The 24208-nt window shown below is 39.8% G+C and overlaps 1 protein-coding gene across 3 annotated transcripts in view; it reads left to right on the top strand.

Moving 5' to 3' along the window:
• Positions 1 to 24208, top strand: part of MOB2 (MOB kinase activator 2) — a 111293-nt gene that overhangs the window by 33822 nt on the left and 53263 nt on the right. The window contains exon 1 of one of the 3 annotated variants that reach the window (XM_090140598.1): positions 23238 to 23290. The exons of the other annotated variants lie outside the window; for them this stretch is intronic. Coding sequence (XP_089996724.1) covers positions 23253 to 23290 — 38 coding nt within the window. The 5' untranslated portion in view covers positions 23238 to 23252. Of the gene's footprint in view, positions 1 to 23237; positions 23291 to 24208 lie in introns of those variants that run through there. 3 annotated transcript variants of the gene reach the window in all.

Raw genomic sequence — 24208 nt, forward strand, 5'->3', positions numbered from 1 at the left:
GAGTGAATTGTATGCCCAGAATGTGCTTCCTGTAATTGTACTGCTTGCATGTGGCGCTCTCTGCAGCCTAGCAGTGCGAGTTCAACCTCCTTGTTAGGAAATTTTGCTCTTGTAACTATTTGTGATGGAAACAATATGCTGAGAAGTCGATGTAGAATTTGCTTCTATTCATGAACGGATCTCTCAAGTGGTTCCTTGGAAGGATGTTCAGAATTTAATGTGTTTTTATGCCTTGTAGATTGAAAATTACACGTTTACTGCTAGCCCTTTCATATGATAGGCACTTTTCTTGTGTGTGGCTAAGTAGTTCAGCAGGTATAACATCTCCCATGTGAGGAAACTAGGAATGCAGCAGCTGAAGAGGGATAAAGCATGGTGAAACTGAGAAGCAGAAAGGTAGTGCTGCAGTGACAAAGCAAAAGGACAGCATTTAGGCCTTCTGGATACAGAATCTAGCTGGGATGCCTCTGGATTCTAAGGAAAACTGCTTGGAACATTCTTCATTCACTTCAATCTCACCAGTATTGATTTGGACTAGTTAGGTGTGTTGTTGCTTCTACTGCTGCAAATGTGACATGCCTGACTACTCTTGAATGCAACGACTGATGCTGCAAGTAACTCAAGGAGTTTGGTGTGCGTGTGTGAGCACAGCTGAAGGGGTGCAGGGAGCAAAAAGAGTTGAATCAGTGAAAAAGAGAAGTTTGAGTAACCTTTCTGATGGGTTTATATGGGAGTTGGGTAACTGTGGCTTTGAAACTATTTTGTTAGATTCCACGTTTAGACTGAAGCTTTGATTTCATGATGGGAAATTATCAAAGCTTATTTTAAACAAGGGATTTTCATATGTTAAGTGAAAGCAGTCAACATTGCCATGCTATTTCTTCAAATTTTACTGTGTCAGTGTTAGTACACACATAGGCTTTTGACCTCCATCCATGCAGGTTTTGTTGCCATTGATTCTTGGTCCTGCCAACTATAAAATCTAAGGGAAGTTTTTATGCTTCAAAGACTGTTTGAAGTAGGGTGCTGCGTGTGTTGTTTTTTAGAAAGGTTTTGTAGTTAAACTTTACAGACTACAGTATGGGAAGGTAAGGGAAATTGCTTCACTTTGTGTACTGCTGGTGTATATCTTATGTCTCCTATTGGTTTGTAAAAATGTATTCTTAAATGTAAAGTTTTGTTCTACTATATCTGGGCTCTTTTTTTAAGAGTCAGCAACAATGAAAGAGTATAGGGGGCTTTAGAGGCTGCAAACATCTTCCTTGCAGTTAAGGATTGCCTTTATATATTAAGAGGGGCAACAAGGATCAGCTTTGAACAACCTGAGATGATATTTTCTTTAAAACAGAAAGTCTGCCCTTCCCACTGAAGCATTTCTTAAAGTGCAAGGTCCAACAATGTTGGAGCTAGCGTAGCTGAGAGAACAGGAAGACTAAAATATTGTTATATAAAATAAGCACTTATTTTAATATGCAGGGATTGTTTAACATTTTCTCTAAGAAACAGAGTTGAAGGGTACTGTGCAGTAAGGGGTCAGGCCTCTCCTCCTGGCCAGGTGAGTCACAAACTCTTCTGTGCTTTCTGGATGAGCTGGTTGCTGGGCTGTGCTCCTCTGTGGGTCAGGGCACTGTAGTGAGGCCGGCAGCATGCGATGATGGCAATGAAAGGAGGTAATGTGCAGCTATGGGAACTGACACACCATATCCTCACACTGACTTTGAAAATCTCAGCTGGAGATTTTGGGATGATACATAGGCATTCTGGGCTTTGGGTCTCCAGAAAACAGGCAGGCTTCTCAAGTGACACCACCTGTCAGAGGGTCACGCTTACATCTTTTCTAGAGACTTTGAGTTCAGCCAGTCTGTGTTCCAAGCAAATGCATCGTTCAGCCAAATTAATTTTATATTGCGTAACGTTCTCCACAATCAGATTTTGTTCTGTATTTCTATCCTTAAGTTAGTTTTCAGGATGTAAATGTTTAAATCCCCAAATGGGGCATACAGCATATCGTATGGATATGATATATATTATATGTTCTTAAGTATCTTGGTTTACTACACAAAGATCTTGTGACACTGTCACAACCAGGATATTGCAGATGACCAAAGAAAATCTTTAAATATTCCAGGGTTATTTTTCAATAACTGAACTTGTGTGATTTCTATTTGCTTTTATGCTGTCCACTAAAAACGTGAGGTACATGTGCAGTGCCTTACATCTGTACAAGCTGACATGGTATTATAGTATGTTGATTTTTAAACCAATTGGTTGCTTTCATGTCCCTCATGGGGAAGAAGCAGCAAGAAAGAAATATGATAAAGTAGAACCTGAATAATGTAAAAGGCTCACAGAGAAGGCAGAAAAACAAGGTATGTATGAATATGAAGCAGAAAACTTGAGTGGCTTTAAAGTTGCTACGGGTTTTACGTGTGCAGCTCTCTTTCAGTAGAGGGCAGTGCTGGTTCACTTTCCTTTGAAGTTCAGAAGCTGCAGTCGCAGGCAAATTACGGTTATGCTGCGTTGTTCTAAATACTGACTGTAGGAATGGATGAAAGTAGACCTTAAATTTCAAGTTGGTTGCTAATAGGTGAATGGAGAGGGACAGGGGATAGCTTTCGGTACACTTGTGTCTGGGTAGGGTCAACACAGTGCAAGGTTTAAATTCTCTTAGCTGTTTGTCTGTTCTTAGTGGCAGGACTGCTGCGTTCTTTTGCTGTCAGTCCATCAGCTGGGGAACTACAGCAGATCTGCCTGTGAGTCTGTGCTCCTGCTGAAAGAACTAAGTCCAAAGCCAGACAGCACAGTGAAAGCAAGACTTGCTCTGGATTGTTGCATCTGCTGGTTCAGTATTGCATGACTGTGATACGACACAAAGTTAAAACAGATCTTCATTTTATTAATAATCTCTCCTTGTTTTTCTGCTGCAGTAGAATGCATTTAAAAGTCTATCTTACTGTGTGACTGATGATAAAGTAGATGTTAAACATTCCTTTATTCCTCTGCAGCCTATTGATATATTACACATATCGTCCACAAGGAGGAGCTTTTCTATGAGGTTGAGAACTTTTCCCTTTTTATCTAATAAGCAGCAGGATGAATAGATTTATGGAATCTCTTAAAGCCGAATATAAAGTGACCACTTCATTGCTTTTCAATAAAGTGGACAGGCTTTAGAAAAATAAAAAAAAAGGCAGCAGAATCAACAGATATTTTGGACTTCTTAACGTGAGTCTCTGAAAATAATGTTGTAAAAGAGCATAGGAAGGACAGGGAAAAAAATAGCTCATTACTTATTTACTCTTTTGGAATTACTCCTTCTTTCCAAACTGACTTCAAAAGTAGGCAGAACTAGATGGGGCGGAAAAAAAAGCACGAGTAAAAAGCCTGCTAAATCTTCATTTACTGGGAGGAGTGTTTTTTAAAGCAGTCCTACCCTAAAAGAAGAGGAGGAAACATTAGATAACAGCCATTCTGATAGATAAAAGAAAGGCAGAGAACGTTTTCCTTTCTTTTGGGCAGCTATCTTTTGGAAAATGAGTTATGTACACCTCTTCTCTGGCAGAGAACCTTTTTTGTTTGTTTTTCACTGCACTTGCTAGAAGTTGCACCTTGCTGAATTCTAGAAAGGTGCTAACTGTATTTCAGGCTGTACTTCATTAATTAGCTATATTGAGCTTTTAAGTATCCTCACTGTTTTACACTGCCATCTTGTTGGAAATCCCCTGCTGTTAATTATTGCTGGAATGGAATTCATCATCTGCTCGTTGTGCTGCTGTTGGTAAGGTGATTTTGTATATTCATGCACTGGCACAGACATGTGTGGACATGAGTTGTGCAGACAAACTGGAAAAGAACTTGGCTAATGAGGGAGAAGAAGCAGCAGAAAACCAAACTCTTGAGTGTGTCTCCTGTCCAGCTTTTCTGCCTGAAGCTAGTCTTTTCTGATAACAGATGGTAGAAATGTACTTTACCACATCTATGGCACAATCTGAAGAAGCAGTTCGCTGAGTGTTTTCTACAAATATTTCTGTCAGCTTTCTTTAGTGAACTCCTTTTACTCTCAGTGTATTTGAAACAAGGGAGTTGATTAGTTGACACTGTGCTTGATTTGAGAAGTTGAGTTTTTGAAGGCTGTGAAACATTTTTCTGATAGTAAATTATTTGTATTTTTTGTTTCTTTATGCCTCACAGATAACCTGCTAGTAAGGGAGAGATGGGAAAAATAGTTATTTTTCATTTTGTTGTTCAGGAGTTTCCCAGTGTTAGCGAAGTAGGAGCCTGAAGAGCTTGGAACTGAAACTGTGCATCAGAAATCTTTTTCCTTTTTGAAATTGCTACCCCTGTCTGATGGCCCTTCTGTCTCTCAAATTTTAGATGCAGAAAATGGTATATAGCAAATGAAAACTTCTTTTTTAATGCCTAATTACAGTGTGATAGGAGGCTCTCTGGATGCCACCTACTACTGATTCTAGGCTTTGCAGAGACCAGTGGCTGAACCTGTTCATAGTGCTCCTGGATCACACTGAATCTGCTACAGATCCAAATTAAGAACTCTGCTTTAAACATGACGTGTTTAGAACTATAGTTTTTCTTCTTTTTGTTCCACCTTATTTTTTATGTATTCTTGACATGCAGATTTGTTTAAATGCCAGTCCATTGCTTGCTGAGTAGATATATCTGTTGGTGTGGAAGATGTGGTAGGCAGTTTGGACGGTTTTATATTCTGCCCTGCCCTGTAATGAAATGTTAGGTTAGATTTCTGAGCCACGACCTCAGAATAGAAATTTCCCTTGTCTGGAAGGGACTGAGGGATGGGGAAGAGAAGAGGTGGCAGAGTGAGTTTGAAATCGTGGTGTGGTCTTTTTGCCTCTGGCCCACCCTCCACCTCCAATCTTATGGAGGCTGTGTTTGGGCAAGGATTTTCGCCCTTCCCTCTGATTCTGCCAGTGTGGATTTCCAGTTTTCAAGGACTCTGAGTACTTCATCCTTTTGATTTCTAGTGCAAGCAGCGAATTCTCTTCTGTTCTGAAAGTAATAGCATTATTGATTAGTTAAAAATATTCTAGATGCAATTGTTTGCTTAATTCTTAAATTTTGTAACACTGAATGGTTCTATAGCAGTCCACTTCAAATTACAATGACTGTATATTTGGAAAGAATTACTAATTTCTCACACAGACTCAACAGAAACTGGGTGTTTTTGGCTGGGAGTTTCCTGGTGACTGGTGATAATGAAGCTAAGGATACTGAGGGTAAATTTACTGAAGAGTAATCTTTACATTTAGCATTTTTTAGGCTGATAACACTGAAAAATTCCCTGAGCAGACAGTTTGGAAACATTCCTCTGTTTGTAATAGAATACAGTTGTCTTGGAACAAAGATTTTCTTAGCACTTACTAGCCAAGCTCTATTTAAGCAAACTTTGGTATGAAGATATCAAAATAGCAACCCTAAAATATGATTCCACAGGATACACATGGAAAGGCACTAAGTGTAGCCTAACCAACTTTTGAGCTTGAATAAGCAGTCAGTGATTATTTATTGTCTCTTTTTTCTATAAGCCTTAGAATAGAATGTGAAAGAAATGCTGCAGTCACCTATTTAGTTTCAAATCGGTGTGAAAATCCCTCTGCAGCCTACAAAGAGAGAAGGGTGGTACAATAAGTTTTTAGAATAGTGGAAAATGTCGTGACTGGGAAGATAGATGCTGGCTATTACAAAGCTGCCTGTGGCTTCAGCATCTGCTTTTTTGTATCTTCCAGTCTACAGCATTTCTGCCCATAATGTGTTGCGTTATTTTTCATGTTGCTGGTAGACTTAGATTCTCATAAAATTGATAAACTAACGGTATAAACTTTTTGTTCTTGCTCCTGTATTCCTTTGCCCTGGCCAGTGATGACTACTCTTGGAGTTGTGTGCATTGGATGCGAAGATAAATCTTTGCTGTGATGCAAGGCCAGCCTTTGCACATTGAGTGGGAACACCCATTGCTAGGCTGATCTTAGCTGTAGAACCTGAACCAAATGAAGGCATGTAGAAGTAATGCTTAAGTTCCAGTGCAGCAAACTCTTTGTTTCTGTGCCAGAAATAGTTGCAGTAAAATTATTTGCCTATGCACTTGCCCGTCATCCTATTACAGCCTTAACTGTAAGTGCTTGGCCTAGCATGTGACTTTCCTACTACTTTAAAAGCAGCTCTGTGTAGAATTTAACAGATAAAGCAATCATCAACTCTATTAATCATAATACATTAATGTTTGTACTTATTTTTCTCTCTATGTTAACGTATCCTGATGTATGATTTTGTTTTTTCAGGTATTACTGCAGTCACCATCTTTTTGCCCTCCCCCCCATAATTTTGCTCCCTTGGCCTTCTATACATGCATACACTCTATTCTTTCTAGCTTTTCTTCAAAGTCTGACTAATTGCTAAAGATTTAAAGATCTTGTCATTGATTTCACTCATAATCTTTGTGAGTTTTTCAGACAACTGCTACTTAGTGAAAGGTTGGCATGAAAGCTCTGAACCAAGGGCATTACCAGATGGCACATCTTCAGAGCAGAGGCAAGACCTCTTGCCCAATACTTGCTAGATTTGTTGTTTTACTCTCTATGAACCAGACTCATAAGTCTCTGAGTATCTGGTTAGTAATCACAGATTTAAGAAAACAGCCCATCTTCCCCAAGGTATAGGAGTGGGTGTCTCAGATCATAATGGTGCAGTTTACTGTGCTAATGTTGTATGACTCTGTAGCTGATGGACTTAATATTCTGTGATTTTTAGGATGTGGCTTCCTCCATCTGTTTTGTTAGCTAGCTGCTAATAACTAAGGTTTATAGGTAGTCTGTAACTGATTTCAATTTTAAACACCATAATTTCTCTTATCAAATTTTCAGTTCATAAAATTAGGTGATGTTCTGGTAGTAGACAGACATTGATTGTGGATATATAAAATCAAATGGAAACAGAAAACATTTCTGATGACACTTCATGTTTTTTAATTGATTGAGAAACTAAAAAAGGGAGAAAGAAAACAAGAACTTAAAACCAGTTCGTCAGCTACAACTGATGACAGTAAATCACACAGCAGGCGTTTCATAAGAGCAGATAAATCCTGATTAGACGATCTCAAATGTTTCTGGGAGGAGCTGTGGATACTATCATGTAGTTGGCACATTACCCTAATTAGCAAATAGTTCACACCCCTTAAATAAAAGGAGTTATCTGAGAACTAGTTTGAGTTTAAACTGTCTGAAATTAGTTAAATCATTAATGCATCTCTTTATCTCTGTGCCAGAGAGAATTAGATGATGACTTTCTAGCATTGTGCATGTGCTAAGGAAAATAAAAATGATGATGTATATAATAAAAACCTGTCCACTTTCTAATATAAATGATTTGGTTTTTAATATATCCCATAAAGGAGTGAAAAATTTTTCTTCATGATATTCCTTGGATGATTTCAGGTTAAAATGAGAATGAAGATACCCTCTGACTATGTTACGATCAATGTAGGATGATAAAAGAGAAGGGTTGTTTTTTTAGTGCAACTTCTGTTCTTTAGGCTTACCATTGCTTTCAAAATGAAGTCAGTGCCTGAAGAAAAACAAGCGCAATGGTGGGACTGCAGTACGTAGTGCCTTTAGATTGTATTGATTTTTTTCTGCAGTGAAAGGTGCATCTTTTTAAAATGAACCTGCAAAAGACGAGGCTGTGTTTTGCATCATTTTCCCATCAATTTGCTGTTCTTGTCAATTCCTTTGAAACCTTGGATTTCTAAGGGTCTGCCTGATATTGGGGAAATGTGATGTTGCACATTGTCTTCTCCCTTCCTACCCCTACTCCGCCTGGATCTTGCTGAAGTTTTATCCAGGACATTCATGGCTTGGAAACTGTTCATTGCAGGATGGTGGTCCATACTGAATGTGACTATGTAAATTACTCTGTTTCTGTCATGTTTCAGAGCATCTGCTGTAGATGACAGAGATCAAGAGGACAGAAACCTGTCACCTATGTTTTTCTTTGGCATTTGTTTGTCGGAATAGCATCTGCTTTGTATGTAGTTAAAACTGAGGCTCTGGTTGTCCATTATAGTGTTGTTTAAGACCTCCTTCCATTGCCCTTTTATTGGCTTTCTGCAGCTTTGTAGGGAGTAGATTGTATAAAGCGTGCCCTGGAAAGCAGAGCCTGCTAAAAGGTTTAAGACAAACTTGTCTGAAGACAAAGAGGGCATTGATGGGAATTCTAGAGAGGGATTGAAGGGTTTTTGCAGTGCAACAGAGCCTTGTCTGTGCAAGACTCAGCCTGCCTCTAAGTTCCAGCAGGCTGCTGAGAAGCAGGCCAAGAAAAGACTCTCCAAGACCCCGTTCCCTTCATCTGAAGTCTGCCATCTGGACAGAGGATGGCTAGAGGGTTCCTGGAACATATAGAAAGGAATCTTGAGGGCTGAAAATAATTGCCAGTGGAGACAGGAAGTGTCTGAGACATACAAAGGTTGGAGGAGGGGAGCTGCTGCATTGCTGCTCTGTGGGTCACAGTGGTAAGGATGGGAGGCAGATGAGGAAAGCCTCTGTGCTATACTCAGAGGTGCTCAGACTTTCCTCCATGGCCTAAACCCACTTCTCTATTTACTGAGTGTGGGAGCATTTCAGTTGTTTACTACAAAGTTGATCTGAGTGTTCTGGGTTTTCCTTCCCATAGCAAGAAGGGGTGCTTAAATTTGTAGCTTCTGGCATACCAGGAGTTTTAAGACTAAAAACTGTTTATAGAAATGTACCAATTTGTCTCAGGTTTTATCTTGCTGTGGCCACACTTTAGTTGCCACGAAGCTGTTACTGCAGCATGGTGCTTGGTGCGGTCTGTTGCAGTCTGGTGATGTTATGAGCAGACTACGCTGCCTGCAGTAATTTTATTCATGTAGTACAGCCAGTGAGTAGGGGTGTTTTATTCCTTTTGTATCCTTTAATAACTGTGATAAGTACTGCAAAGCAATACTCTTCCTTTCTGCATTATGAACAGAGGAAATGTTAGCTAATCACATCACCTATCTTTTGTTCCTATAAGACCCTCTTATACTTCAAGAGAAATCTTGCGGTGAATTTTTTGCATCACCTGTTAGTGTTTTTAAGGATAGTGATCCAGGTGGTGTTGAATGGTTTTGTGGGCTGATCTGTAAGTATTTCATCTGTATGAGGTAGTTTTTATTAATCAAGGCATTTCAAAGAAAGCTGTTGTGAAACAACTCCTATCTTACTAGGGAGCTTCTTCAATTTATGCGGTAAACAATTGTACACAGGATTTCAGGGCCATTAATTATCTTCTAAGGAATAGAGGTAACTGGCTTTTAGAAGACCAAGATAGATTTCTCAAGAATCACTAGTCTTTGAAAAACAGTAATTTGCCTTCAGTTAAGGATTCTGAAGAGTATCCTTAAATGTATATCCCACATGAAGGTGGTGGTACATCTCTTATTCCTGATCTTGCATGTGGAGTGCGCACTAAGAAGTAGCATACACTGGCTTAGTTCAGCAGTAACAAAGTTTTTGGTTGAAGAAAAAGATTTCCAGAGCAATTATTTTATCAGTTCATGTGATGGTACACTTCTCAGTGAGATCACTGGGGGTTGCTTATGGTTTGATGAAAACTGGATGAGGGCATGATATGTGAGAACATAGAGCACATGGAATGAGGATTGTTTCAGTAAAATGACAGAAATTTTCAGATTCCTCACTCTAATTGTTAAGTAAATTAGTCTGTTAGCCTAATGCTTTAATGCAGTTTCCTGGCAGCTGAGAGACCGGGTACCTCACTGACAGAAATCTCAGTCTAGATGTTCTAATTTTCATGTTGCTCAGTAACTCTAAGCTGTAGAATCCTATAAACTTTAGAAATGGAAATAGTAGATCCTTCCACAGCAATATCTTTATTGCTAGAAAGTTTGTCTTGCTTTCCTTTCCCTCTAAGTGGCTTGATAGATCATCACTTGCAGTATATCAGTAAGGACTGTAATTACTTCACGGGCATTGCATACATTTACCATTTGAATTTGTAGTTGGGGAAGAGAGGTGTGGGTTATTGTGCTCCTTAAATAATTGTGAACATAGCTGTGTAATGTTGCAACATCAAATACCAATTTACACATTTTTCTCAACAGCAAGATGCATTTAAATAAGCAATAACTAACATGTTCTCTACCAGCTCATTATGTTACACAGTGTTTTAGGACTGAATAGCAGTAAGATGGATTTATAGATTAAAGGGGATGTCATATATTTTTTTTTTTAAAGTTACCTTCCACACTTTTTCCTGAACTTCATTCATACCTTATGAGAGGAGTAGCTTGCTGGAAAAGTAATTCCAAACATTTCTTGGTATTTAAGTAAGAATAATCACCAATTCTTTGCTTAAAGCCTTTGTTGTTCCCGTTGTGTTCCCATTTCTTTTTTCCTTATGTTACTGTAAATGCTAGGATTTTAGCTGTAAATTCTGCAGCAGTAAACTTGTGGTGTGTATAACTGGAGCAAAGCACGATATGACAGGGCACATCTTCCTTTGGACCCAGGGAAAGAGCATGGAAGTGGATTTAGTATAGTTTTGAGTTAGGCTTGAAAAAGAAAAATATCCTGTCTTCTCTGGGAGCTTGTTGAGTTTGTGACAGTGGTTTTCACTTTCCTGTCATGAGAAAAATTACGGAGAAGTTATTTTAAACTGAATCTCTTTGCACTTTCTATAGAGAGGGATAAAGCATAGTTTAAAGAGGTAAGACTTAATTGTTTCTAATATGCTTAGTACTGCAATTGCTTTTCCTAAGTGTTTGCTGTTGTGCCTTCATGGAGTTCATCAAATCTGTGGAATTTTAAGATAATTGCAGGTGAAGGACAGAATTTTGTATGAAGACTCAGGTAGAAATACATACATGCGCTTTCCTCACTATGCATTATTGCTTTGTGCTGACCCATTGCACAAACTGTCTCTTTGTCATGGATTCCCTATGATAAGCAGGATTGCTGCTCAGTTGACTGCAGATAAGGGTAGCGATTCTATTTGATGAGATTGTGCCAGATGTGTGCTCTGGGAGTGGAAGAAGAGGAAAAACCAGCTCTTTTCATGTGTGTATTGGGGGGTTGGGGGGAGCAGTGTTGTATGTACAGTCGGAGTAGTCTTGGTCAACAACATAGTCAAGAAATGATGATCTGTATTAATAAATGTCCTGGTCCTTAATATATTTGTGAATATAAAATACTGCCATTTAGGAGAGGAGTGAGACAAAGACTCTGGTCCTGGATTTGTGTTGTTCCGTAGGTGTTTGCATAAGCATTTGTATGGCGTTTGTAACTTCAGAAGTAGAGATAAGGCAACTTTTCTCAAATTCTTTGGCATGTGTTGCTGTGTGTGGTGTATGAGGAGAACGAAATGCTGTCACCCTGTAACAGAACTGCTTGAGAGTTGTTAGGTCTGGTATAGGGTGAGAACTGGCTAGTGCTCTGTTAATGAGTGACAGATAGCTAAAGAGCCTCAATTTTTCACCACTTGAAGGAAGTATGGAAGGGTATGTTTTTAAAGGCTAAGAGCAAACGTAAAGTAATAACCTTTCTAGCTTTCACTTCTCAGAGCATAGTTTTATCTTATATTAATAGAATCACAGAATGGCTTAAGTTGAAAGGGTTTTATAAACTCCCCAGTTCCAACCCACTGCCATGGGCAGGGCTGTCACACAGTAGATTAGACTGCTCAGGGTCCCATCCAACCTGGCCTTGAGCACCTCCAGGGATGGGGCATCCACAGCTTCTTTGGGCACGCTGTGCTAGTGCCTCACCTTTTTTTCAGTTAAAAAAAGTCTAACATCTAACCTAATATTCCTCCTTTAGCTTAAAACTGTTTCCCTTTGTCCTAATGCTAGCAAACAGGTAAAAAATCAGTCTCCATCTCCCTTTGAATATCAGAAAGACCCAGTGAGGTCTCCTGCCCAACTCCCTCAACTTTTCTTCACAGGGGATGTGCTCCAGCCCTCCAAGCATCCTTGTTGCCCTCCTCTGGACCCACTTCAACAGCTCTGCGTGCTTTTTGTGCTGGGGGCCCTTGGTCTGGTTGCAGTACTGCATGTGGGACCTCATGAGGGCAGAAGAGAGGAGGACAATTACCTCCATCACACTGCTGGCCAAGCCTTGTTTGATGCAGCCCAGGGTGCAGTTGGCTGCAGACACACTGTTGGCTCACATTAAGCTTCTCTTCTGCTCTCAATGAGTTCTTCTCACAGTCTGTATACTCACCTGGGATTGCCCTGACCCAACTGCAACACCTTGCACTTGGCCTCACTGAACCTCATGCAGTTCACTTAGGCACACTTTTCAAGCCTGTCCAGGTCTCTTTGAATAGCATCCCTTCCTTCACTTGAAAACAGACAAACAAAACAATCCAAGACCAAAAAGAAAAAAAAACCTTCAATATATATATTAAAAAAACCCTATTACCCCATGCTTGCCTCCCCAAACAAACCTTCAACCCCCCAAAAAAACAACCCCTCTAGCAAACCACCAAAAAAAAACCAAACCGACCAACACCCAAACCCTCCCCAGAAGAACACCTCTCAAAGCCACAACTCCCCAAAAAACAAAACCCTCAAACAAAAAATGGATGACCTTCCACCTCCTGCTAAAAAATTCATAATTCCCTCGAGAAATGAAAAGACAAACTCAACTGCCTCAAAAACTCCCCATCCCTCCCCTGAGAACCCCAAACATATAGGAACAAGATAACTGTGCCTCCCCCCCCATGGAAAGGCCACCTCCCCAAACAAGTAAAAAGTACAAAAAGCCTCCGGAACAACAACAACAAAAAACCCCAAAGGTCCTAAAATACTCTCGCAACTCCCCGAGGGAATGGTACCCAAAATAAAAACACCTTCCAAGAACACTGCACCCTCTAAAAACAGACAAAAAGAAACCTTAACAAATGTACCCCCCCCCCCCCAAAAAAAAAAACAAAAACAAAAACAAACCCACCCACCTTCCCACTCCCCTAACAAACAAAATAACCAACAGAAAATGCCCCACCAACCAACCCAAAAGAGTTGTGTGCCCGGCATGGGAGGCACATGGGGATTTTGTTTGTAAGCTTTTTGTTTTGTTCTAGTGTTGTTCTTTTGGGGTGGTTTGTGTTTTTTTCTTTTTTTTTTTTTAGGGGTGGGGATTTGTTTTTTCTTTTTTGAGAGAGGCATTTTTAGGGAAGTTTCTGAGGTTTCAGGTTGTTGGTTTTTTTTTTTGGATATTCAATATTGGGATATTTGTGAGGTTGCTTTTGTCTCTGGCAGGGCAGTTTTTGGGTAGTTGTTTCTCAGCATTTTTCTTTCTTTTCTCGTCTTCATTTTTGGGGATTGTTTTGTTTTCCTAGGCGACATTTCTTTCCTTAAACATTTGGCATTAAGTGTGAGCTGGACAAGGGCACAGAGTGGAGATGTCCCATGCAGAACTACTCAAGCTTCTATCCAGTTAAACTCTTATTGAACTACATACTGTGCTCTGTGGCCTCAAGCAATTCAATTCATTTTTATCCATTCTGCTGTCTAATATGGAAGAATATTTCATGTTGCAGAAATGTAAATGGCATAGTTAATGATGAGATAATTGACCTTTTGAAAATCATTTGCTTATTAGTGTAGTTTTTGCTTGCATCCTGTTTACAGCGCAATAGGCAAGACTGCTTATTACTGTAGCTGAATAAGAGAAGTTATGTGAATTAAAAATCCAAGCCAAACAAATAATAATAATAGTAGAAAGCACTTATTAAGTGTTAGGTAGCTGAAAATAGCATGTAAGGATTTTTCTTCTCTTACTTCTTCTCACTTTGCTGGCCAGGCTTTTCTGTTGCCATTTTTTGACAATCTTGGGAAATTCAGTTTAGAGTAAGTAAATTTATTGACTAGCTTTGGAATTAATTCTTTTTTTTGCTAAATTAGAAATACAAACTACTAACTGTGTTCTTGTGACTCTAAACAGCATGCTTTAAACAAACCTGAATTTTAGGTTAAATCCCCAGGGTGCAAGTTATAAAAGCCAAAGGGCAGGGCTGGAACTGCTTGTGCTGGTAGTGATTCTCATCTTGAAAGCAAGATCCCAGCCTCTGTGATTTTCAGTTCTGTTTCACCCAGATGACACTAAAGCAGTGTATCTTTAAAGGCACGTTAGATCTGCTTTCTAGGCTGGACGCTTTTGGGACATAAGGTGCACATGGGGCTGGGACATGTTACATAAGTGAGAAGTGAGAAATTGCTGTGGATTATAGGTTTCCCCATCCCGTGAACTAGACAGGCTACTTTTCAGTGGCAGGCTATAAAACCAGAAATGTAACCAGACAGCAATTTTACAAAGCTTGCCTTAATTTTAGTGATGACAGTACAATTTTATTTTCTGTCTTGAGAATGGTAAGAGAGAAAGTAAGAATCTAGTGATGGATCTATGATTTTGCTTTGAGACCTTCTCTTGGTAAAATCTTTAAGGAAAGTATATGCTTGTGCACAGATGAGGGAGAGAAGGACAATTATTCAGAACTGAAATCTAGCTTCTGTCATGTAGGAGATATTTCGAAAGGTATGAGGCCGAAGCAGTAATGTTTTGGTTGGGAACTGAGGACTTCTGAGTTATGTTTTTCTTTCATTTGGTGCTTGGCTTTACCTGAATCACTTCAGGTAATAAAACCAAGGACTTTGTGTCTTTTCAGTTTCTGGCTGTCAGTGCGATTCCCAAAGTGTAGCTGTTGGTGGTTTACACTTTGGGAAGCCGTGGTATCAAAGCTGAAGACCTCCTTTCACTGAAATTTTGGGTGAGATGACCTACCCTTGAAATTTGACTTTGTCTTGAAGATGAGACAGCTCATGGTTAGACATGTTTTGAGTAGATGCAACTGATTTTTTTGTTCTGAGTCCTAACGCACGTGTTGGAGAGTGCAGCATTTAGAACTCCACATCATTTTAGGGTGCAGCTCCAGGGTTCTGGTCTTCCTGCAATTGTGCTTCACATTTGCTGCTGTGCCTTAACTAATACAGTGAAAATGCACAGTACAGATGGTACTCCGTGTTATGTCCTTGGTAATGGAGAAAGACAGAAACAGGAATGAGATTTTGATTCCATTTCCAAACCATTTAATTTGCTCTATATAGCCTTTTTCTCCTGGATTTTTCCAATTTGATGTCTGTAACAATCAGTGATGGGACTTGAGTAACAGAGATTCAACCTTTTTCTTATTTTTTTTTTCCTGAAGAGCTATGTGTATTTCTGAAGTGCTGTATAGATGTTAGTTAATGTTCAGGTAACTTTGACTCCTAAGTACAGGTTCCGACTTGGGTGGAGTCATCTTTCATTGATGGATGAGTGGTGAGGGTTATGCAAATGTCTGCCAGGACTTTTATGGAACACTGAAGATTTCATGAAAGTATGAATGACATCAACTGAAGTCTGGTTTGGTCAGAGCTTTGTTAGAATTGCCTAAGAACCTAATGTTTAAATGATTTATGTTGCTGCCTTCCATTGACACCAAATATTTTTCACTATGCACTCAGAGTAGCTGTTTCAGTATGTGCATTAATTTAGAAATACAGAATAATCAGCAGAAACAAGGTTGGTTTTGTTTGTTTTGAGATAGCCTTTTAATTCTCTTCATTCTAAAAGTATATGATATAAAGTATGTCTGATAAAGAACACTAATCATGCAGGGAGGATGTTTTTGTGAGATTTTTATTATCAGAATTTCAAAAATGTCCCATTTTCCATTTCTTTTTTAATACGATAGCAACTGATAGATTAGTTTAGAGCTTCTGGTTATAGTTTTACAGATTTTTGTTGTCAATCTTTGGCCCATGCCCTCCCCTCCACTACTCACAAACCCCATTCCTTCTTTATGAGAAGAATACATAATCAATCATAGTCAAACCTTTTGGTCAGGACCAGATATATTCAATGGTTTCAAAAGTGTTCATTGCTTGGATCTGTGCTTGAGAACCTTTTTTTTTCCCTCCACTTAGGAAGACATGAGTTGTGTTTGAGTCGCAAAGTAATGCTTCTTGTACTTTCAGGTTTAAATGAGTTCATTGGGAGTTTGTGCATAAAAACAAAGGAGAGTTGGACTGTTGGATTCACTTGACTAACAGCTGAGAGTGAAGCTTCAGTGGTGACAATGTGATTAATATCCAGCTGGTACTGGATATTCCTTGCAGGGTGTTTACTTATTACAGATAAAATGTGTAGCAATATGGCTATTATCTTTGGTGCTTGGTGGCGCTCAGATGCTAAAGTCTTTGTATACCTAACTGAACGCTGTGTACCATTTGGTTGTAGTTTAGCAAGGTATGTGATATGGAATTGAAGAGAGTGTTTCCCATCCCACGTAAGCATTTTTGCCAGTTTCTTCCTGTTATATCTGAACAAAAACTGCAAAAAAGCAACTTGGTTGCTGCGTATTTCTCACATTTTTTGGGTCTAAATGTTCAACTTACGTAAGCAATTTTTTTCAAGAATCTCTCTTCGCTTGGTAACATTTGGCAATAAGAACCTGTCTGTATTGCCTGCACTTGGGAGTTCTGTGAATTTTCTTTATTATATTATTAAAGGACTGTTCTAGAGTGCTATTGGTCCTCAAAGCAGCAAGAACAGTAATAGAAGAGATGAATGAAACCTTGAGGATACTGGGGAAGGATGTGGAGAACAAGCTCATAATCAAATGTAAAATGAGATTCTGAGAGTAAGGGCTTGATGCTTTGAATACTTCATTTTTCAGTGCCTGAGCATATAGTTGTGCATTCTGTCTAAACCGTGTCCTTATTATGATTGTATTTTCTGATAACTCTTGCTTTTGTTCTTTAAAGAATTTTCCATCCTTTGTAAAGGGATCTCTGTATTAAAATATAACAGCTTTCTGCATTAGAATGTGTCTCATTATTAAGAAAAGCAATCTAGTTTTGGACTTTTTTAGTAGAAAAGTTGCTTGCAAATTTTAGCAGCTAAATGAGATGCTGCTTAGCTAAAACAAAACAAAACAAAAACATTCAGCTAGAAGAGGTAAGATATGTAGTAAAATAACTTTGTACCTTTTCTTTCTGCTTGTTTTACAGGCTTCAGGGATTCGTGTGTGTCTGATCTGGTGTAGTTAATTTTAGCTAAGGTCTCTTTCTCAGAAACTTCTCTCCTGTTATCCTTTTGTGGTACTTGCAGACTTCTCCTGGGCTGTGTCAGTAGCTAAATTCTGCAGCAGAGATTTTTATACCGACTGGGACTTGTTGGGTGGGGCGTTTTGGTGAGTTGTTTCCTGTTCTTGGGCTGAAGGGGCAGTGCCTGCTCTAAATTACCTGCTTGCTGCTTTTGCCAAGAACATCAATCTTCCCTTACTATTTATTTTGCTTCATGAGCCTTCCTTTGAGACAGACAGCGTTCTGGGGCCCGATCTGAATGGGGGTCTTCATGCTGTATGGCTGCCTGCCGCAGTCATAAATAGCTGTTGTCCACGTGGCTGGTCTCCATGCCTGTCTGCACAATGCGGGGCAACTTTCACCTCTCACTCAAAAATCTACTTTGCCACAGTATTTTACATTAACGCTGTTTAAGGAGCTCTCTAACACAGAAATGTATTAAAATTTATCTAGCTGCTTCAACTTTTCAAACTACGTGTCATTTAAAAGAAGTTAAAAACAATGTGCTTAAGCACTGTGCGCGCCTGATACCAAACGTGCATTACATGAATTCTTTCGGGCAGCTCTTGCAAAGGGAGATCTGTCCGTTTCACTCATTGCAAACCTGCCTCCAGGAAGCTGCCCCAAGTGGGGGATCAGAGCAGGCAGCGTGCCAGGGACTTGAGTTTCAGACAGTTTGGCACACACTGAAAGCTTGTTCTTTCCTGTGTTAAGCTGTGGGCAGATGTCCATTAAGAATGATGAGGCAAAATTTATATGAAAGCCTTGTAAAATGCCCTTTTTTAATGCTCTTACTTGAAAAGTTTTGTGTGGGTGTGTATTTTTTTCCTAAATTTACAAACCCTGGCTTTTGCCCTTGTCCGGTAGAGACTGCTCACCCACCCTTTTCCGTTTCCAGGCGGATTGCTTTTCTGTTATTTCAGTTCTGTAACTTTCTCCGGCACTGTCCTGTTTGGTTTAATATGAAGGGTTTGCAGTAACCCTTTCAATGCTGCTGTCGTCTTCCCCTTAAATCAGCACTGGCTGTTGCATTCTAAAAAAAAATATACATGTATTATCTCCTTTTAGAAGTAAATGGAAAACATCTCAAGTTATGGCTTTTTGTTTGTATACAGGGAGTATAACGTGGCTTTTGTTTGTGTTGACCATTGTACTAACCTCACATGGGATTTCTTATTCAGTGCTAAATCAAAACCCCCACTGAAATGGGATTTCTTAACTGCTTTGGCAAAGAAGTGCTTTAAGCTGAGGCAGCACTATCTGTATGTGCAAAATTAGTTAACAGAACTTGGATAAAATGTTTATTTCTAACTCTGTCTCAGAGTCAGCTTTCCTCTTCTCTTAGCAAAGGTTGTTTCCTTCTTCATTGTCTATTCAACATCAGTTGATATTTGCTTCTTTCTCTAACATTAGTATTTGAAGTAACCCTGAATTAGCTGAGCAGTCAAAAAGAGCCTCTTTGGCTTGCTGTTTGTTGTCTCTATGATATATAAACTAATGGAGTGTTGCAGGTATATAATCAGGCCAGAAATGTTGACTCAAACCTGTTTCTTGTCAGTTGCACATTTCACTGATTATCTCAGAAATTAACCTGACCAGTCCTTAGGTGCAAATTATGATGCAAGACAGTAGAAGACAACCAAACGTAAGATTGGTAGGTCTTTTCCACAAGTGATGGGGTAAGTTATTCTCTTCAACAGTGGGCTGTGTTCCCAATCCAAATACGTTTTTTTCAAAAACAGTGAATGGAATGGGTCAAGGATGCATGTACAAAGTAAATGTCCATGCTGTAGAAGCAGATTTAACACCTGTGGAAAAAGTCATGCCTCTGGGAAATAGGGTACATATGGGCATACTGTCCTCTCTTTCCTGACCAGATGTGGAGAACTGAGGTTACTAGTGAGTGTTTCTTTTTAGATGTAGAAAGACGTTTCATTCATATGCAAAATGTTCCCTGGATGAATAATTAAACTCTGAGTGTACTGTAATCCTTTCCAAGTAGTAGAGGGCTAGCTATTCTCTTCTGTACCCAGCTTTTTATTTGACATGTACATTTCCTTACTAAATGGAGGGTGTTTTTTTTATAGTAGTTGAAACAGATCTTTTAATGCTGTTTTCTAAGTAGCAAGTGGCTGGGAGACGGCTGAACACAGTAAATCATCCATACTAATTTCTTCTACCTAAAGAACTGTATTTGAGCTAACTTTCAGAACAACTGGGCCAAATGGTCCTGTTGAAATTCCCCTCAGAAGCAGAGTAGTAATGGGATGAATGTTTAGCCTGGGAACAAATAACCCGTGATAAAGTTTATAGATGCTGCTCAGGGAGAGTAGTAAAGGAGAAGTGGGCTGTCAGAATGCTTTATTTGTTAGAAGGGACTTGATAGAGACATAAAGATATTTTTCCCTCCTCCCATATATCTTCACCACAATAATGATGATTCAGCTTGTGCATGCTCTCTGGAATTTGTGCATACAAAGAGAGGAGAAAAGTATTTCGTTAGATGCAGCTAATTGAAAATACTGTAGGAAATGGTGTGTGTAGCATATTGCTTCACCGTAGAGCTGCTGATTTCGGCAAGACTATTGTCCATGTTTTCATGTTAACTTAAAATAAGGGTATTTTTCATCTTTGTTTACAAAGCACGTTTCTCCAGAAAACCTCTCTGAAGCAGGAATTTGTTTCTGCAGCAGTGTGTTGGCAAGTACAGTTTTGCTGTGTTTCTGTGGTAAGTGCTTTTGTCTATGATAGCATTTTGGGATCCCAGCATCAATGTGGCTGGCTCAGACTCTGATTGGACAATTTATATTTAGTTGCTGGTTTCCTATAATAGTTTTCAGATGGGGATGTTAAAGAACACATACCCTTGTGCTGCTGTAATCCCTGAAAGAGCATGAGGGAGTGTAAAAGGGGAGAGGGAAAAAAAAAAAGCATTGATATGTTTGGGTAGAAGCAGTTTGGGAAAAGCAGCAACTGCTTACAGCAATGGAATGCTAAAATTTCATTTTAAGAAACGAAGTAGCCAGGAAAAACAAAATGCTCAAAATCAGTCTCTGTCATTTGTGTTTTGCATTCAGACAGGAGCTTAAAAAAAAAAAAAAGAAAGCTGAGGAGAAATCATTCTTTAAATTTAAAAGTTGTGATCTGGCAGTTTACAATAGCACTCAACTGAGATCAAGTAATAGATAGTAGACAACACCTCGTGGTAACTCCTGCATTCTGTAGTGCTGGTGCTCTTCCAATGCAAATCAGTGTGTATCCAGTGCTATAAATGCTTTACCTTTTGAGTGCTTGAGTTCACTTAAAACTGAAGGCATACCAGGTTTGCTTTGAGTCTGGGTTTAAGATCACATATAAGGTTTTCCTTAGACTATTTTTGCTTCCAAGAAAAAAACTGACTTGAAGTTCTGGGTTGACTTTTAAGCTTGCTTGTAATTTAGAAAATATTTTTATGTAAACTTTTTGATTTATTAATTATGATGGTATTATTTCTCTAAGTTGTTAATGAAATTCATCCCAGTTTCCTCGCTAAGCTTCTCAGAACATCTCTGCTTCATCCAGCACTGGCAGGTGGTACCTGCAGGCACCAGACTTTGAGCTTTTCAACCACACTGAACCTTGGCTGCTGAGGGACAGCAGGACCTGGCCACATATCATGAAGGATCCGGTCCTAGTGCCAGCAGCACGTGGGCAGGATCTCTTCAAAGCTGCTGGCTGAGAGCAGAAGTAATTCTTTTCCATGATGTATAGTAAAAGCAGAGTGCTGCTATCACTGTGGTAATGTACTGCATCTCTTTGCAGTTCTGGACAGTGTAATTTTTGGGGAAAAAAGTAGAAAGTGTACTGTAGTCTGCTTGGCTTGAGCTCGTGTGCCTCTTGTGGTTGCATAGCAGTTTTCATTCTTTAATGGCAGCAAATCATAGAAAGCCAGAGTTGGATGAGACCCATAAAGGTCACTAGTTAATCTCCAGCTCTGGAGCAAGATCATCTCAAGGGCCTACAATAATCAAGACTCTATCTGTTCCTGTGCTGAGAAAACAAACAAAATGTGCAATGCTAACCTGTTTTATTTCTTGCTTAATTCAAGCCCCTGTGTGCTTCACAGAGCAGGAAGAACATTTTGTTTCCTTTCTCCTTAAAGCAGTTTTTCATTCTTGGAAAATGTTATGATGTTTTTCCTCTCTGCTTTTTCATCTTTGAGGTGGATAATCTTCATATTGGTGCCCCCTGGACTCCATCTAATCCTATATCTGCCTTCACCTAGGGCTGCAGAGGGTCAGGTGTGATACTCCAGTTGAGGCCTGATAAGTGCTTAGAGCTATTTTATATCTGACAGAATTAACATACTTGTACAGCTCACTCATTCCCCTTTTAGCAGCAGTATGACACTATTGATTTCTTCAGCCTGGAATCCCTTGTAACCTTGTTTTCTTTCAGCCTTTATGTTCTGATCAGTCTCTCTATTGGTATAGTTCAATACACTTGCCTCCCACACCTAGAAATAAATCAGTTTGCCTTCTTTTTAGGCTGCCTTTAACTGTTAAATTTTCAAATGGGAAATGTGAAAGGACAACAGCAAAAGCAGGACCAGGTTGAAAATGCAGTTAAACGTAGCATTTTTAATTGTTTGGACTGTTAAAATAGTTGAGTAGATGTTGATTTGCTTGCAGCAAATGGTCAGTGATTATCTGCAGTACTTTTTGCTCTGTGTGGGAGATCCATTGCTCTGGTCCAGGTGTTCAGGCTCACAGCTGTCAGGCAATGGTGGACTGAACAGGAAAGGATGCAGAGCAACCTGATGGCTGGCAGCACCAGCTGTGATCTGAGCAGGGTGGCCTGTGAAGGACTGGACTGCCAGCTGTATTTTTCTCTGCAGTTTTGATTGACTTCAGAGCTGCCTGGTTCTAACTTTCTGTGAGGAAAAGCAGCCCTTAACTCCAAATGGTGCAGGTATCCTGGCTTGTATCAGGAATGGTGTTGAGCAGGACTAGGGAAGTCATCCTGCCCCTGTACTTGGCATTGGTGAGGCCTCACCTCGAGTACTGCGTTCAGTTTTGCGCACCTCAGTACAGAAAGGATGTGGAGGTACTGGAGCAGGCCCAGAGAAGGGCAGTGAGGCTAGTGAAGGGCTTGGAAAATCAGCCCTATGAGGAGAGGCTGAGGGAGCTGGGGCTGTTTAGTCTGGGGAAGAGGTGGCTGAGAGGAGACCTTATTACTCTCTTCCAGTACCTGAAAGGTGCTTACAGTGAGAGCAGGGTAGGTCTCTTCTCACTGGTGACAGGTGACAAGACAAGGGGAAATGGCCTCAAGTTGTGCCAAGGTAAGTTTAGGTTGGACATTAGAAAACACTTCTTTACAGTAAGAGTGGTTAAACATTGGAATAGGCTCCCCAGGGAGGTGATTGAGCCACCGTTAAACACTGGATGTGTTTAAGAGCTGTTTGGAGGTGGTGCTTGGAGATATGATTTAGCAGAGGGTTGTTAGAGTTAGGGTACTATGGTTAGGCTGAGGTTGGACTTGATGATCCTTGAGGTCCCTTCCAACCTGAGTAATTCTATGATTCTATGATTGGAGAAAAAGAAAGTGAGGGTAGTGATGAATACCTGAGTGGTAACCATAGCAGGGCTCATGAGAAGGAGGGAATTTATCAGAAGCAGCTTTCAGACTGATTAGAAGAAAAGCAGCTCACCAAGAAAACGGTTTTCTATGAGATTTATTCTTGCAAAAGCAGGGTGTGGTTATGGTACTTTGTACTAAAAAAAAAAAATTAAAAAAAAAAAGCCGTTCTCCGCTATTTTGTGCTGCTTTTTCTCAGTGGGATCAGAGATGCTGTGGGGGTGTGCAGGGGCTGCTTTACACCTCCAGTCTCTCGCTGGGCTGCGGGCAGCTTCCTCTGGCTTCCTGCTAATTGGCTTCACTGGCGGTTTCTCATTGTTCCTTGCTGATGACTCAGAAACAGGAAAGAGATCCCCTGATTAGCAAAAAGCATAGCCACCAAACAGGTGCCTGCATTCTGCTCTAGCAAACGACAAATCTCCTCAGTCTGGATTTCTTCTTAAGATTCTTATCTGCGAGTATGAGGCTCAAGAGGAATGGTTCGTACACGCTGATCGGGTAAGAGAGCCTGCATCCTCTTTCAGATCTTCATCATTAAAACTGCACAAATACGGAAGCCTTGGTTTTCCTTCTAGCAATAGGATTTGTGAAATAACAGCAGCCAAGCGTTCTTTTTCAAAAATAAAAGAGGATCCCTGCATGTGAAATGTGTGGCTTATTTAGCTTGTGTTCTTTAGTGTTTTATTAGATGTGCTGTTGAGGTGTCTGTGTTTGTTGGGGGAGGGCTGGAGCTGCCTGTGTGTGGAAAATGAGGTGCATCTCATCATGCAGAGGAAAGAAAGCTCCAGCTTAGTAGAGCCACCAAAGCATTAGAAGCTGTGTGGTTCCTGAAGAGACGAGTGGTAATTATTTTAAGTGTTTGTTAGCAAGTAGCCCATGCTTTTGGTATAAACAAGGGTGACACTCATTAAATGTGATGCTCATTAAATGTGAATACAACTACATTGATTTCTAGGCTGGCTAGATTAAAAGTAGTTTTGAGTGCTTAAAATTACTCCAAGATAGCCATATGAGCTTTGTTTCTTAAAACTTCTCTCTGGTTGCTGTTAAATCAGTAACAGAGAATGTACCATTCTTGTAAAGAACATAAGTAGATATTTCTTGTGTAAATAAACTGTTTTGTAAGAACTGAAACCAAAGATTTTTAAGGTGAAAGCACTTTTTTAATATAATGGCACTTGATTTTACTTACGCAGATGCTTTGTATGTCTTGAGAATGATGTAGGTTTTATTCTTCAGCCCAGCATACCGGAGCTGAGGAGAACTTGCACTTCCATGTCGCTATGTTAACTGTTTGTTAGTGCCTGGCGGTGACTTGGCAAATGAAGAAAGTTGTTAGTCCTGGAGTGTCATTTTCCTCTGCTGCTTTAAACCATCTGTAATGAGTAAGCATGGTGATAAATGCTCCGGGTGCAA

The sequence above is a fragment of the Phasianus colchicus genome, chromosome 5, assembly GCF_987193195.1.
Source record: "Phasianus colchicus chromosome 5, bPhaCol1.hap1.1, whole genome shotgun sequence".
NCBI classification, from domain to species: Eukaryota; Metazoa; Chordata; class Aves; order Galliformes; family Phasianidae; genus Phasianus; species Phasianus colchicus.